Genomic DNA, 16,980 nt, shown 5'->3' with positions numbered 1-16,980 from the left:
GGTTTGTTATGCACATTTTGTCTTAATAAAATTGGATTTTGCATACAGTACATGTAAGTTTTTTATTTTGTGCAGTTAATTCCTAGGAAGACAGCATGGTAGCACACTGGTTAGTATTGCTGCCCAACAGCACTGGGACCCTGAATTGAGTTTCAGGATGCTATCTGTGTGAGGTTTTTATATTCTCTTTGTGTTTAAATGGGTTTCCTCCAGCTGCTCCGGTTTCCTCCCACAGTCGTGTCCCATCCAGATTGTACCCTGCTTTGTGCCCATGGATTTCTGTGATAGACTCTGGCTCCCTCATACAATTTCAGTAATAAGATTATTTCTGTGTGTAGAGTGGATGATTGTGTATGCAGTTTGTCTATATAAAGGGATCATTGCAGGGATGTGGATTTGGACTGTGTAAACTGGGTCCACTCTGGCTTAGGCTGGTAATAATAATGGGTTGAACATGTATTTTCAGTTTTTCCCATAGAAAGGTACTGCTGGTTCTTCTGTAGGTCCATGATGCACCTGAACCAGACATAGTGCAGAACAGGAATGCATGAACATTTGCAAAAGCTTAAATATAAACAATGTGTTACAAAAGAACATGGTTCCTTGAAGACCTTCCACAGGTCCCCGAAGAGGAGAGGGCAGGGCTAGAGAGGCCTCTGTCCCTGGCGGGGAATTCTACCGTGCCTTCTGGGCTGTGCTGGGACCTGTCCTGCTGGATGTATATTTGGAAAGTCTGGAGCAGGGGGACCTGCCACTTAGCTGCAGGAGAGCTGTTGTCACCCTGCTGCCTAAGAAAGGGGACCTGTGTGACATTAAGAACTGGAGGCCTGTTGCCCTGCTGTGTGTGGATTATAAAATCCTGTCCAAGGCTCTGGCCAACGGGCTGAGGGTGGTGCTGGGGTCCGTGGTGCACTCCGAACAATTGTACTGCGTGCCCGGAAGGTCAATCTTTGATAACATATTTCTGATTCGAGATGTTTTGACCACCTCCAGACTATTGGGTTTAGATACTGGTCTCATTTCGTTAGACCAGGAAAAGGCCTTTGATAGGGTTGAACATCAGTATTTGTGGAGGACCATGAGGTCCTTCGGGTTCAGCCCCGTCTTTGTTGCCATGATTCAGGTGCTGTACAGTGACATCTTCAGTGTGCTGAAGGTCAACGGAGGGCTGAGTGTTCCGTTTCCAGTGCGGAGGGGAGTCAGGCAGGGCTGTGCACTCTCAGGAATGCTCTACTCCCTTGCCATTGAGCCTCTGCTACATCAGCTGCGCCGGGTCATCAGGGGCCTGTCCATCCCGGGCTGCCCCGATTCCACTGTCAAGATCTCGGCGTACGCTGATGACATCATGGTCGTGGTCGGAGGAGAACAGGATGTCAGGGCGCTACAGACAACTTTGAATGATTTCCAGCGGCTATCATCAGCCAAAGTAAACTGGGCCAACAGTAGAGCCCTACTCCTGGGGGAGTGGAGCGAGATGGGTCCCCCAGTCTTGCCAGAGAGCGTGAAAAAGAACTGTGAGGGGCTCCTTGAAAAAGTGAAAGGTCGTCTGGACCGCTGGCGCTGGCTGCTCCCCCAGATCTCCTACAGAGGCCGGGTTCTGATTGTCAACACCCTGGTGGCTTCGATGTTGTGGCTTCGCCTGGTGTGCCTGGAGCCACCAGCCGGACTGGTCGAGGAGCTGCAGGCCACGCTCCTCGACTTCTTCTGGGACGGACTGCACTGGCTGCGGAGGGGCATCTTCTATCTGCCCAGAGAGGACGGAGGGCAAGGATTCATCGACATCCGGAGCCGGGTGGACGCCTTTCGCTTGCAGGCAGTGCAGAAGCTGCTGTTCGGCCCGGCCTCGCTGTCCTGTAGGGAGCTGACCTTCACCCTGGTGCGTCGAGCAGGACACCTCGGGCCCGACTGTGTGCTCTTCCTGATGGACACCAGCAGGGTTGACCTGTCTCCACTGCCGCCTTTCCAGCGCAGTCTCCTGGAGGCCTGGCGGCATCTGCGCGTGCAGAGAGAAGAGGAGCGGCCCAGTCTATACTGGACACTCAGGGAACCGTTAATACACAATCCACGAATGGACATAGAACCGGGCCGCTCCTTGGACATTACCAGCAGACTGGTCCGCGCCAACATCACACAGCTCCACCACCTGCTGGACGTGGATCAGGGCTGCTGGCACAGCGTGGAGTGGGCGTGTGACGCGCTGGGACTACACTCGCGGCGGTGTGTAGACAGGTTTCTTAGTCAGCTTCGCTCTGCTCTGCCTCTCGAGGAGATGCTGCTGGTCCAGGGTCTGTTTGAGGACCATCGCCTTCCAACCACACAGCCTCCTTTCCCTGGTCTGCTAGTATCTCCTGCACTCAGTCCCGGACCGACGGGATCTCTCCTTGAGCCCCTTGCTTCAGAGGAGAGGTCTCTAGCTGGTGTTGGGGGGAAATGTCTGTACAGACTAGTCGTAACATCTAGACACCAGGCCCAGCTGTCCGCACTCCCTGACACTCCCTTGAGGGCTCGTCTGGGAGTGCCGGATGACGTCCGGCCTGCCTGGGGTAGCCTCTACAGATTTCCCCTCAACAAGAGGGCTAGTGCAATGGAGGGTCCCGCACACCATCCTGGGGGTCAACTCATTTGTGTCGGTTCTGGACCCGGCGGTGTCTGACGCCTGTCCCTTCTGCGCTCAGAGGGAGACGGTGTTCCACTGCTACAGCGCCTGCCCCCGCCTGTCGCCCATGTTTGCAGTACTGATCCGGCTCTTCACCAACCTTGGCCTCGTCTTCAACGACGTTATTTTCGTGTTTGGGGTGGGTCATACGAAAAAACAGAAAACTCAGACCCTCCTCGCCAACCTTCTGCTGGGCCAGGCCAAACTCACCATCTACAAGACTTGGAAAAATAAGATCTCTGGTTCCGGGTCTGTAGACTTGGTGAGGATGTTTGAAGGGTTGGTGAAGAGCAGGATATCGTTAGAATTTTTGTTTCATAAATCTCGTAATGACCTCAGAACGTTTGAAAAGCATTGGTGTTTTGGAAATGTCCTGTGCAGGATTGTAAATAATGAAAGATTATTATTCCAATTATGATTTTATTTTCTTAATTCTTAAAATGGGGCTTTAAAACTCAAGATTAATACTTTGGGTTTTTTTTCTGTCAATAAAGTTTGATTGAACTCTCTCTCTCTCCTCTCTCTTTTCCACTCTGTTCTTCCTCTCTCACACTCTTCCTCTCCTCTCTCTTTTCTGCTCTATTCTTCCTCTCACACTCTTCCTCTCCTCTCTCTCTTTTCCACTTTATTCTAGAAAGCCAGGACCAGCTACTGGAAAGCTGTCTGATCAGGGTGAGTCTGTGAAGTCCAAAGACTGGTCAGTTACTAAACTGAGAGATCTGTAGCAACTCCATCACAGGCTTGAAGCTCCGCAGTGATTAATGTTTGGGCACAACACACCAGGGTATAGTTCTGCACATCTGTGCCACTCACATCCTCTCTAGAGCACAAAGCTGTTGGCCTTTTGGTATTGGTCCCTTTCTGTATTGTCCAATCTGAATTTTTCTTAAGGCTTGACATCCGGCAGGTTACATCACCTCATCAGCTGTGCCTAAGGGCTGCACAGTGGTGCAGAGCTGAGCATAGCAGCCCTGCGGACCCCAGGTTCAATCCCTGACCTGGAGTGCTATCTGTGTGGAGTCTGCATGTTCTCACCTTGTCACATGGGTCTTACAGTCCAAAGCTGTGCTGGTGGGTGTGTCTGTGTGTGCCCTCTGATGGCCTGGAGTCTCCTTGCCTGACTTGTAACAGAGGTCTTAAACCCAAGCAGGAGAAATATAGGTATCTAATGAACAATCTGTCAGAACTAACGCTTGCCATCTAAAATTTCAGTAGCAGGCTGATATACAATTTTGGCTCTGCATAAAGGAGAAATGTTAAATGACGAGGATGTTGGATATGTACATGTGCAAGAGAGTAGTTCAAGACAGGGCAAACCGCCAGCGCGTGAAATTTAACTCAGTGGACATCTCAAGAATGCACAGTGAAAAACCTCCTACTGAAGCCTTCAGTGACTTTTCTTCTGCGCCATTCTATGAGATTAAAGAGAGAATTCCCTGCGTGATGTTACCAGGTTAGATGTTTAAACAAACTGAAACGGGAAAAATACCCTTTTTTTCTGTCATTAGGGTCTTAAGGCATTAAGGATCTGCGCCTGTGGCTGGAAGGGTTTGCCGGTTCAAATCCCGCAGCCGGCAGAGGAATCCTACTCCGTTGGGCCCCTGAGCAAGGCCCTTCACCCCAGCTGCTCCAGGGGTGCCGTATAAATTGCTGACCCTGTGATCTGACCCCCAGCTTCTCTCCCTGTCTGTGTGTCTCCTGGAGAGCAAGCTAGGGTCTGCAAAAAGACACATTCCTAATGCAAGAAATTGTATATGGCTGATAAAGTGATCTGATCTTGTCTTACACAAGGAAACTCCAAGGCGATGATTGCAACGTGGGACTTAAAAAGGACATTTGGCGCCCTCACATGGCCTTGGGCAGAAATACAGGCTGCCCTGCCACACCTCAGAACAGAAGTTACATCTTTACACAAAGGGTGGTGGGGGTGTGGAACCAGCTACACAGCCATGTTGTTGAAGCCGATACCCTGTCGTCTTTTAAGAAACAGCAGGATGAGATTCTCGGATCATGACATGGGGGTGGGGGGCAGTTCTATACACAAAGAGTAGCGGGGGTGTGGAACATGCTGTTGAAGCCAATGCCCTGGCTTCTTTTAAGAAACAGAAAATGTCCGCTATGATTTTAAGATTCTGCTAGATGATGGCTTGTCTTCCCCAGATGTTGGATAAATGGGCTAGCGTGATTCAGTTCCTGGGTGAAACGGGGGGGCCGTTCTATACACAAAGAGTAGCGGTGTTGTGGAATATGCTAACCCAGCCATGCTGTTGAAGCCAATGCCCTGGCTTCTTTCAAGAAACAGAAAATGTCTGCTATGATTTTAAGATTCTGCTGGATGATGGCTTGTCTTTCCCAGGTGTGGGCATAGATAGCCTGCAGATTCAGTTCCTGGGTGAAGGGGGGGGGCAGTTCTATACACAAAGAGTAGTGGGGGTGTGGAATATGCTGTTGAAGCCAATGCCCTGGCTTCTTTCAAGAAACAGCAGGATGAGATCCTCAGGTCATGACATGGGGGTGGGGGAAGTTCTATACACAAAGAGTAGCGGGGGTGTGGAACATACTGTCGAAGCCAATGCCCTGGCTTCTTTCAAGAAACAGAAGATGTCCGCTATGATTTTAAGATTCTGCTGGATAATGCTCAGATGTGGGCCTAGCTAGCCTGGCGTGATTCAGTTCCTGGGTGAAAAGGGAGAGTTTGGTGCCCAGCTTGTCCGTGGTTCATTGCAAACGATCACCCTGCTTACTTACAGCCTGGAGGAGGGAGGTAACTGTCAGGTCTCACCACTGGAGGTGTCTATGTTCACTTTGAGCCTCTGGGCAATATGTGTATTTACAACTCTCCAGAACCTCTGTATGTCACGATCGCAAACCCCTCCTCTTAAGGGCGCTCCAGCCCTTCCTCGTTTTGCCTCATTCCCTGCACCTGTTCCTGGTTCCAGCCCCTTTTCAGTTCCCCCTTAAAAGCCAGACGCTGACGCTAATCAGGGCTCTGCACTGGTCCCCGTATCATGCGAGACTGGGACCTGATGCGTCTGGTTCCGTTATGCTTTTAACTTTCTGTGCCTGTTCCCATTCCCCCTGCCGGTCCCGACCCGGTTCCCGTTTTTAATCTCCTGTCTTGGATGGATCGCCTGGCCATGGACTTTTGCCTAGTTGTGGACTTCTCTTTGGACTGGTCTTCCGAAAGTTTGGCTCGCTTACACCTTCCCCGGCCACCAGCACTCCTTGGACACGGCCCCCTGTTTTTATTCCCAAATCCTGCCTGCCTTTTCCCCCAGTGTTTCCTCGCTCAACCCCGGATTGTGTCGTCTGCATAGGGCTGTATCCTGGCACTGTAGACTGACCATTGAGTACAATTGGCTGCAGTTTGCCCACTGTTAGTTTTAGCATTGAAAAAGAAGCTCTTTAGTCTTGGGTCACATTTATTTCCAAAGTGCTGGATTTTCAAGGATAGTGATGTGTTCAAAGGAAGTTTGCTCACTTAGAGATTGGGTCACCTGTAACACGAACCATGTCACCTGCATATTTAAAGGGTGAGCCACAGGACCCCATTTCTCAGACGGGTTATTAAATCTACGTAACAAAATAAATTCGTGGACGTTCAGGAAAAAGAAAAATTCAAAATTTTGAATTAAGCACAAAGTTGTGAACTTTGCGAAAGTACCATCTGTCGCAAACCCGCATTCGAGTTCCCACTCATTGCGACGTGAAGCAGCCCTTCCTGCTCACTAGTCCCTGTGATGACTAATGTACCGAGGTGTACGAGTCAATAAGTTCAGGTTCCAGCAGAAATGTTCCAGCGTGATCTGCAGGCAGAGTTACCCAGTAAGTAGTATTTAATAATAATAATAATTGCTCACACTTATATAGCGCTTTTCTGGACCCTCCACTCGGAGCTCTGTACAGGCAATGGGGATCCCCTCCACCCCCAGCAGTGTCCAGCCCCGCCTGGATGAGGCGCCAGTCCGCTCCCCACACCCCAGCTCTCAGTGGGGAGGAGAGCAGAGTGATGGAGCCAGTTCAGAGAGGGGGGTTATTAGGAGGCCATGATGGGTAAAGGCCAGGGGGGAAATTTGGCCAGGACACCGGGGTAACACCCCTACTCTTTTCGAGAAACACCCTGGGATTTTTAATGACCACAGAGAGTCAGGACCTCGGTTTTACCTCTCATCCGAAGGACGGCGCCTGTTTACAGTCTAGTGTCCCCGTCACTATACTGGGGGCATTAGGACCCACACAGACCGCAGGGTGAGCGCCCCCTGCTGGCCCCACTGACACCTCTTCCAGCAGCAGCCTCAGCTTTCCCAGGAGTCTCCCCTCCAGGTACTGACGAGGCTCACACCTGCTGAGCTCCAGTGGGGCTGCCAGTGGGGAGCTGCAGGGTGATTTGTCAGTGAAACTGTCTGAGCAGTATTTCTACTGGATTAGAAGAGCTGGATCCACAAGCCTGCTTGTTTACAGGGTCACAGGGCCACTTCACCTCACCGGAAGTCCTGCTGCCTCGTTCTGAAGCACAGACCTGCAGATTTCTTCTAGTTTGTGATGTGAATTGGAGGTTTTACAAGTCACTGTTTCCAATTGACTTTCATTGTGGTCTGAAATGCGCCCCTCAATGCCGATCCTTTTGATCCCCGACACTATAAAAATAGCCGCGCACTGTGGATAATGGGGATTACCAATTGTTTTGCTTGGCAAGTGGTTGTTAAGGCTGGATTCGCACAACAAAGAGTTCCTCCAAGCCTCCTGGGTGATACCGCTTGCTGTAGCCTATTCACTGTCCCTGAGCCCTGACCAGGCTCCCACTTGGAGCGGCGGCTCTGTGGCTCAGGATCTGCACCTGTGGCTGGGAGGTTGCCAGTTCAAATCCCACAGCCAGCAGAGGAATTCTCAATACTCTGTTGGGCCCCTAAGCAAGGCCCTTAACCCCAACTGCTCCAGGGGCGCCGTATAAGTGCCTGAACCTGCGCTCTGACCCCCAGCTTCTCTCTACCTGTCTGTCTGTCTCATGGAGAGCAAGCTGGGGTCTGTGAAAAGATACATTGCTAATGCAAGAAATTGTATATGGCTGATAAAGTGATCTTGAGTTCTGATTTGATCAAATCTGATTGATCTGATGTAAATCTGTACCAGTCAGAACCAGGGATACAAGCTTTGATGTAATCTCAGGTGTGAAGGCCACTATCCACCCACCCATTTCCTAACTGCTCCTCCCAATTCAGGGTGCACAGGGAAGCCGGAGCCTATCCCAGCAAGCAACGGGCACAAGGCAGGGTACACCCTGGATGGGATGCCAGTCCATTACAGGGCACACACAGACACTCACATCAGGGCCAAATTTCACCTTCCAGTATGTCTGGACCGTGGGAGGAAACCGACACGAACACGAGGAGAACACGCAGACTCCACACAGACAGCACCCCAGTTCTGGAACTGAGCCCAGGACTTCAGTGCTGTCAGTATCTTATATAAATAGTTGAAGTAGGGAGCTGCGTCAGCATGACTTGGCGACACGGGAACAAGTGAGGATTTATTACACACTGAAAAGATGAGAGAAAAAACACAACGTTTCGGCTGTGGAGCATTCTTGGGGTGTAGTGTTTCTTTTCTTCTCTTTGAAGCATGGAATAAACCTTTACCTGTTCCTTTGATATAAACATACTGGGTTTCTTTACCTACAAGGATCAGAACTGAACTGTATATGATTAGGACACGGTGTCAGGTTTCACGCCACCTGCCCTGACCGCGATTGGAGTTTTTTCCAAGTCATTGCGGGCGCAAGGGATCGGGGTGAAATTACCCACATCCCGCAGAAACGTAGAATGAAAACAGGTGTCCAGTAGAAGAGACGGTTACACGGTTAGACAATAAGTGCTGGGCTTTTCGAAATATTGTGATACCCGGCGTTTTCAGAGATTTCCCAGACTTAGCTTTGTCGCTGCATTTAAAGACACATCGTTTGTGTCCCCCTTTAAAAAATAAACTGTAAATGAACAGAGTACCAAGGGGAAACCTGTCTTTCCAGAAGCCACGCTTATTTGTGTTGAAAAAGTTCTGCCGTTTTCTAAAAAGTCATAATTAGGCTTGTCACGAATCCTTCGACTCTTGCTGGACATAAATGACCGTAAAACATCTACCGTTAAAATCAGAAGGAATTGTTAATCTCTTTATTTTTTACCTGTTCACGGGTTCAACCTGTAATATTTTAGCGGGTTAAAATGTGTGTTTATTACATTTAACAACATTCAATCGCAGCCGCGCCGCTTTAAGATGAAATATGTTCTTTTTTCCAGACTCTCCCACTGTGACGAATGGAGTGGTCTGAAACCCCCTCAATTTTCTGAGTAAAATTGAAAGACGGGTCCAAGCACACCGAATAATCAACGGGCCTCCCTTTAACACGGCAAATGAACCAGCTCCAGGCGCACAGCGGTCTGAAAGTTGACTTTAACAGAAGTTAAATATTCTTTGTAATATTTTTGAGCGCAGGGTGCCTATTTTTACAGTACATCAGTGCACCTCAGGGCGGTGTTCATCAGGTACCTAAGCGATATTACCTCAGGGTGCCGCTGTAACCTGGAGCGCAGATCTGACGGCCACAGCCTGATGTAGCTCTACATTAACAATAATAATAATTGCTTACATTTATATAGCGTTTTTTCTGGACACTCCACTCGGAGCTCTGTACAGATCATGGGGATCCCTTCCACCTCCAGCAGTGCGTACCCCCACCTGGATGAGGCGCCAGTCCGCTCCCCTCACACCCCAGCTCTCAGTGGGGAGGAGAGCAGAGTGATGGAGCCAGTTCAGAGAGGGGGGGTTATTAGGAGGCCATGATGGGTAAAGGCCAGGGGGGAAATTTGGCCAGGACACCGGGGTAACACCCCTACTCTTTTTGAGAAACACCCTGGGATTTTTAATGACCACAGAGAGTCAGGACCTCGGTTTTATGTCTCATCTGAAGGACGGCGCCTGTTTACAGTCTAGTGTCCCCGTCACTATACTGGGGCATTAGGACCCACACAGACCCCATTACATGCACCAATATTCCAATGTATTTTTTATAGCGCCTTTCACAACAAGGTTGCCCCCCAGGGCGCCAACAAGCAGGGGATCGTTAGCAATGAAACACCGGAATGTATCTATACCGCTGCGCTGTATGAGTTAGCGATGTTTTTTTTTTAAACTACTGCGTTGCGAGGAATTGCGATACGTCCCACCCCCTGCGTCCGCTGTGCTTTCCTGAGCTCCCAACCCAACCGGTAGCAGGAGTTTGCGTAGTTACCAGGGTTTCACAGGAGAGGGGAGTCCGCAGGGCATTTGGATGAGCAGCAACAAGTGAAAACGGCCAAGAGCCAGCTTTCACCGTCTATCTATCTGCACACACGGGCGCTGCCGGAGCTGAACCCGCCGCGGACGCGATGTCGGACCCAGGTTAGCCTCGCCCTGTTGGACGCCGGTGTCCTCATTTCGGACTTATCGGGGAGGGCGGGGAGTTTCACACATCCGAACCGCTGCTTCCCTCACTGCAGGCGGAAGCTAAGACAGCGATCGGTAGCGAAACGGAGGGGGGGTTTCACCCCTGAAGTTGTGACAGACGGACCTGTATTCCACATATGCACGAACAAGGCTTGGTTTTGGCCCGATCGCTTGAGGCAGTCGCTATAGGAGGCAACAAATCTTAAGCATTTTTGTGTCAACTTGGCCCGGAGTTGTGTATTTCCGCGATATAACGTGAGTTCTATGTTGCAGGAGGCGCCGGCTGTGAACACGGCTCGCTCGGACTATGATTTGATCTCATTCAGATTGAACAACCGCTGCCGATCGCCCGTTCAGACGTTTTCACCAAAAAAATCACTCCCACCCACCTTGAAGTATATATGCATTTGTATGTTTAACGCCGCAGGTGAATCGGCCGTTTCGTTTTGCGGTTTAATACTCAAATTTTCCACCTGGGTCCAGAGCGGCTGTATTTCAGTTCTCTGCTAGTTCCGACGGTAGGCTGTTGAATTAATGTGCAGCTGGGAGCGACTGAGCACTTTCCTGACTTCAACACACGGTGTGGCACAGTAGCTCAGGTGGGGAGCCGCGTCAGCAGGCGTAGTCTGCAAAGGAACGAGTAATAGGTTTATTCCCGGCTGAAGGAGAAGACAGGAATCGCAACGTTTCGGCTGTGAAGTCTTCTTCAGGTGTAGTACAGTGTGGTGAAGTCTTGTGAATGGCAATCCTACCGCGAAACGTACTGCTCTCGTTCACCTTAACAATCACAGTCTTCATCGCCTTTCAGAGAAGAGCATCATTGTGGTCTTCATAAATTAGTGCTTATTAATAATGTTCGCATATCCCAGTAAGTCGAGGCGGAAGCTGCAAGGGTTATCAATCGTTGTTTTAAACCACCGCTCTGTCAGTGTGTCGTAGCATCACGCCCTCAAAGATTTAGGGACGGCAGTGATTTTTATACCCGGGACGAGCGCCCCCTGGTGTTCATTTTCCACCACAATGACGAGGGAAACGAACCCATCCAGCTTCGAACAGGTTCTGGCAAGTCAGGGGCGCCGGGGAAACCGGATCTTATCCCAGCAAGCAACGGGCACAAGGCGGGGTACACCCTGGACGGGACACCAGTCCATCACAGGACACACACAGACACTTGCACCAGGGCCAGTTTTCCCAGAAACTAATGAAACCACCAGCATGTCTGCACTGTGGGAGGAAACTAATGGAAAAATCGGCAGAACGTGCAAACTCCACCCAGATAGATGCCCACGAATGGAACCCAGGGCCCAGGTGCTGCAAGGCAACAAGACTAACCACTGCACCACTCTTTCTATTTAATTTTGTTAATAATTTAGTTTTGTAATAAAATTAATAATAATCATAATAATTGCTCACACTTATATAGCACTTTTCTGGACACTCCACTCACAGCGCTTTACAGGTAATGGGGATCCCTTCCACCACCACCAATGTGTACCCCCACCTGGATGAGGTGCCAGTCCGCTCCCCACACACCAGCTCTCAGTGGGGAGGAGAGCAGAGTGATGGAGCCAGTTCAGAGAGGGGGGTTATGAGGAGGCCATGATGGGTAAAGGCCAGGGGGGAAATTTGGCCAGGACACCGGGGTAACACCCCTACTCTTCTCGAGAAACACCCTGGGATTTTTAATGACCACAGAGAGTCAGGATTTACATCTCATCGGAAGGACGGCGCCTGTTTACAGTCTAGTGTCCCCCGTCACTATACTGGGGCATTAGGACCCACACAGACCGCAGGGTGAGCGCACCCTGCTGGCCCCACTAACACCTCTTCCAGCAGCAGCCTCAGCTTTCCCAGGAGTCTCCCCTCCAGGTACTGACCAGGCTCCCACCTGCTGAGCTCCAGTGGGGCTGCCAGTTGTGAGTTGCAGGGTGATATGGCTGCTGTTCTGTGCATGAATAGAACAGAAATTGTTAGACGCAAATTATTATTTTTTCCATTCTACTCCATGCTTGCTGTTTAAGTGCTCACGGGGCGGGAGACAGCCTGTGCTGTTTTGGAATACACGTGAGGAGCTGGCCTGGCCCTCTGATACAGTTTGCCCTGAAAGGCTCAGTGATAACTACATGGGTCTCATGGGTCTGTGGTCCCTGCAGGCAAAGTGATCTCCTATTCCGAGCTCAAGGCCCTCCTGGGGAAGAGCCCGGACCTGCTGCTGGTTGACGTGCGCACCCAAGAGGAGGTGGACAAGGGGAAAATTCCGGGCTCTATCCACATTCCCGGTAAGCCTCCTACAGCCCGGCTCTTGAAAACACAAGGCAAGTCCTAACGAGAGGGGGGGGCATTCAGCCATATCGAGCCCATTCTTGAACAATAAACAGGGTGTCTGGTTCAACAGCCTGGCTGTGCAGCTTGTTCCATACCCCCACCTCCCTCTGTGTAAAGAAGGACCTCCTGTCCTGACTGGAGGATCTTATCCAGCTGTGTCTTGAGAGCAGCCAGGGTAGGGGCTTCAACCACAGGGCTGGGCAGCTTGTTCCCCACCCCCACCGCCCTCTGTGTAAAGAAGGACCTCCTGTCCTGACTGGAGGATCTCACCCAGCTGTGTCTTGAGAGCAGCCAGGGTAGGGGCTTCAACCACAGGGCTGGGCAGCTTGTTCCACACTCCCACCACCCTTTGTGTAAAGGGCTATTCCCTGCCCTGACTGGAGGATCTCACCCAGCTGGGTCTTGAAAGCAGCCAGAGTAGGGGCTTCAACCACAGGGCTGGGCAGCTTATTCCACACCCCCACCACCCTCTGTGTAAAGAAGGGCCTCCTGTCCCGACTGGAGGATCTTATCCAGCTGTGTCTTGAGAGCAGCCAGGGTAGGGGCTTCAACCACAGGACTGGGCAGCTTGTTCCACACCCCCACCTCCCTTTGTGTAAAGGGATGCCTCCTGTCTTGACCGATGGATGGCATCCAGCCATTTCTTAGAAAGCAGCCGGGACAGAGGAGTTTTAAAGCCCCCTCCCTGGTCTGGATTTATGTTTTTTGACCTCTTTGTGTAAAATAAATGTGTAACATTCTGAGCCAGAAGACCGTGACTAACATCATCTGGGTTTCTTACAGGCTAGAGCACAGCTGGGTCTTTCATATATACTGTCAACTCCCTTCAAAGAAAGATCAAAGAAATCAATAACCAATAAAAAACTCAAATCTGGGTGATAATGTAAGTTCCGCACCTATCGCAGTGTTTTGCTCACTTTCCACCCAGAAGCCTGAGGAGTCTTAAGTATAAATGAGCAAAAACCTAGTTTTAAGGACTGTTTTTTTTTTAACTATTAGGTTAGATACTAAAATTAAAAGTGAATTCATATTTAAGTGCCCACACTTAATTTATGATGTTACTGAAGCTTCATCAGGGGATGATGAATACTCATTTAACATTTGATTACTTATGAAATTAGTAATTGGGGTGGAGTGGTGGCTCTGTGGCTCAGGATCTGCACCTGTGGCTGGGAGGTTGCCAGTTCAAATCCCGTGGCCGGCAGAGGAATCCTACTCAGTTGGGCCCCTGAGCCAGGCCCTTCACCCAAGCTGCTCCAGAGGCGCTGTATAAATGGCCGACCCTGTGCTCTAACCCCCAGCTTCTCTCTCCCTGTCTGTGTGTCTCCTGGAGAGCAAGCTGGGGTCTGTGGAAAGACACATTCCTAATGCAAGAAATTGTATATGGCTGATAAAGTGATCTTAACTTAAAATTATATATATAAAAACAATGATTTAATTAATTAAATAAATGGAATCTGGTTCTGTTTGACTATATTTCCATTCCCTTATGTCCTACATGACTTCCTTTCAGGTTTATATCACTGTGAAGGTGCCCTAAGCTTTTGCTCGGCCTCACTGCGTGTCCGCTTCCTTTAATCTCGTCTATCCAAAAAGGCCTTGTACCCAGAACACACCCTCGTCCCCGTTTCTTCCGGATACCAGGGAGTGTACTGTACCGGGACTGTCTGACCTCCCAGCTCTGCAGTTCTGTTTGTAATGCAGTGGCGCGTTTCCTCTCCCGCCCTGTAGTGGGCGCTGTGGAGCGGGAGCTGGCCCTGGACCCAGCGGCCTTCCAGGACAAGTACGGCGTGCAGAAGCCCCCCCCGGATGCCCCCCGGCTCGTCTTCCACTGTCAGATGGGTCGCCGGGGAGCAACGGCCACAGAGAAAGCACGCGCCCTCGGATTCGAGAACTATGCTTTCCTGGCGATCCATTTCGCCCTGTGCCTCTTAAAGCTATTTCAGTACAGGCCTTGCAATCAGCTGCTGAGCCGCTAATTTGCTCCTTCTATCTGATTAATTAATCATGTTGGTTCGATTTGGTAATTAATTGATTAGCAAGCCACATCTAGGATGGATCACCCCGTCCGACAGCACCCTGTCACTGGATTAGAGGGTGTCGATGAGGAATTGCTGGCGCTGGTGATAAAGGGCGCCTCCTACTGGTCGACGCCAGGAAGTACTCCCGACAGCTTTGGTTTATGAGTTGGAGCCGGGGTCTCCTTGGAGTTTCCCCCGGGAAAGATCAGGGTTCTCCCAGGGTGAGGATGACCAGTAGGTGTGTTGGGAAGAGCACCTCCTACTGGTGGACACTGAGAATACCGATCGGGTCAGTTCAGGCTAAGCTCCTGGGATGACTGAAAGTTGTTATTGCAGTTATGTCATCTAAGTAGTGATGAAACGAATTCAGTTCATCTTCGGCAGGGAAACCAGGATATAATATTGAGAGGAAACGGTATTTGAAGTTTTTTAAGGGAAACTTGCTCTGCAGTGCATCACAGTGCACGCCACCTGGTGTTTTTTCCTGCTGCTTCTTGAGTCCTTCGTAACTGAGGCCGTTTTCTCTCTCTCTCGTTACTTTCAGGGCCCGGAATTATGCTGGCGGATAAAAGGAGTGGGCAGAGAAGGAGAGGTGCTGAAGTTGCCCGCATCGCTATAAAAACCCTGTGGGTTTTTGGATCTCCGTATTCCGAACTTGCAACCTAGCGAAAGTGATCAACACACACACTGCTGTGGAAATGCCTACACTTATATAGCGCTTTTCTGGACACTCCACTCAAAGCGCTTTACAGGTCATGGGGATCCCCTCCACCCCCACCAGTGTGCAGCCCCACCTGGATTAGGTGCCATCCCGCTCCCCACACCCCAGCTCTCAGTGGGGAGGAGAGCAGATGAAGCCAACTCATAGTCATTAATTCACAATAGCAGATGAACGTTTTCAGCGTCAAAAATGTACCTACTGTAACAGTTTCACTCGAGTTTTCTAGCATTTTGAACAGCAACGATCTAGTACTGCTGCTCGGTGTGTGGGGGAAAACTAGGTTTCAAATGTCATCATCGAGTTAAATCTCAAATTCCCTCCGGCAAGACTGCTTAACGACGTGGTCACGAGATAAACTACTAATGAGCGGCCAGCAGAAAGTGTTGCAGTGGCTGATCTCACCGGCTTTAACCATCTGATTTAATTGGCTCGTAGGCGGGAGTCCTCATTAACAGCGTCCTCTCCTCTCTATACATAGTTTAGAAAATTTAAAAGGCTTCTGGCTGGGCTGCAGAAACACAGGTCAGGACAGTCTGTTAGCATGAAGCATGAAGCATGAAGCATGAAGCATGAAGCATGAAGCATGAAGCATGAAGCATGAAGCATGAAGCATGAAGCATGAAATTGCAGTAGGCGATACCAGAGGCAGGGTGTAATCCGAATTCACGAGCGCATTCAGCAATTAACGAGAAACCGCAATTCACGAGCCCAGGACAGCTGCCCCAACAAGTAGAAGAACTTCCTGAGCGCCGTATCCGGAAGGAATAGGATGAAGATTCGTGTTGCTTTGACTACAGAGCCTTCCGATATTGCTAATCGGTCAACACTGTTGTCTTCAATTAGGCTGTGAAGCTCTTAGCTTCTAGCAGGAATGTCGCCTTTAAATTTTATCTATATGTAATATGATTCTTCACAGCAAAGAGAAACTAGATCCAAGACACGGTTTTAGTCTCTTTAAGCCTGAAATTACCAAATGCAAAATATCCCAGACATCTGCACAGCAGTGTGTATGTTCACGAGGTCTGGAGATGCTAAAACGTCCTTATTTTAGATTGTTAAACTGGAACTGAAATAAACCCATTTTCCGTTCTGGACATCTGTTTTTGTTCGACAGGCTTGACAAAACAAAACGAACGTTTTGTATTCAATACCGAAAAGAAACGAGACACGTCGTGGTTGAGAAGGAGCCGGCCCTGTTTTCTGTTTTTCAAGGGTCTTTCTACTTTGGGCTTGGTGCGGTTTCTCTCTTTTTAAAAAAAAACACCTTCACCCTCTACCTCCTCTGGATCCCAATCCGGTGTTTCTCCGACGCTGCGCGGCGTGTCGGAAAGCTGAGCTGGTGGCTGCTGTCGGGGCGGATCTGTTGCGACGTTTTTTTTTCTGTCTTTCTCTCCTGCTGGTTCTCTATATTCTTTTTTTTTTCCCCTGGTAGGTTTTCCCATCTTTGGATCTTTGAGTCCTGGTGCGCTGTCTGCTTTCTCTTCCCGAGTTTTTTTTTTTCCTTCATTAGTCTGCTCGAGCCGTTTAGTATGGAAGCGACTTAGTATCTCAGAATTGCGACTTAGTAGGGTGGGAGAGGCGAGGGCACAAGCCCTAGAACCCGAATCCGTTCCAATAATAAGAGGACAATGAAATATGGGCTTTTTCGAAGTCGCAAATGTGAGATATAAAGTCGCAATTCTGAGATACCATAGCGTGTTTTTTTTTTACTCCCTGGCAGAAACGGGTTTCCATAGGTTTAGTCCCAACTTTCGCTCCGCTTGGACTTCAGCGTCGTGGGA

General features: G+C 49.8%; 2 protein-coding genes across 6 annotated transcripts in view; both read left to right on the top strand.

Annotated features, from left to right (window-relative positions):
* The window catches only part of LOC148646869 (NLR family CARD domain-containing protein 3-like), an 823,351-nt gene that overhangs the window by 463,313 nt on the left and 343,058 nt on the right, over positions 1 to 16,980 (top strand). The gene's annotated exons all lie outside the window — the stretch shown is intronic.
* On the top strand, positions 9,776 to 14,451 carry LOC148646873 (thiosulfate:glutathione sulfurtransferase-like). Of its 2 annotated transcripts, none has more exons than XM_088608993.1 (3): positions 9,776 to 10,087; positions 12,286 to 12,411; positions 14,189 to 14,451. In XM_088608993.1, the coding sequence occupies exons 1-3, from the start codon at positions 10,075 to 10,077 to the stop codon at positions 14,434 to 14,436; spliced, it is 387 nt and encodes a 128-aa protein (XP_088465119.1). In that variant the 5' UTR covers positions 9,776 to 10,074; the 3' UTR covers positions 14,437 to 14,451. The 2 variants fall into 2 exon arrangements, with proteins under 2 accessions (XP_088465119.1, XP_088465118.1); XM_088608992.1 differs by lacking the exon at positions 9,776 to 10,087 and adding an exon at positions 10,108 to 10,559.

This window comes from Lepisosteus platostomus, chromosome 16, assembly GCF_059453375.1.
Source record: "Lepisosteus platostomus isolate fLepPlt1 chromosome 16, fLepPlt1.hap1, whole genome shotgun sequence".
In the NCBI taxonomy this organism is placed as follows: Eukaryota; Metazoa; Chordata; class Actinopteri; order Semionotiformes; family Lepisosteidae; genus Lepisosteus; species Lepisosteus platostomus.
The sequence above is the reverse complement of the archived record's forward strand: the minus strand, read 5'-3'. Positions and strand labels throughout refer to the sequence as shown.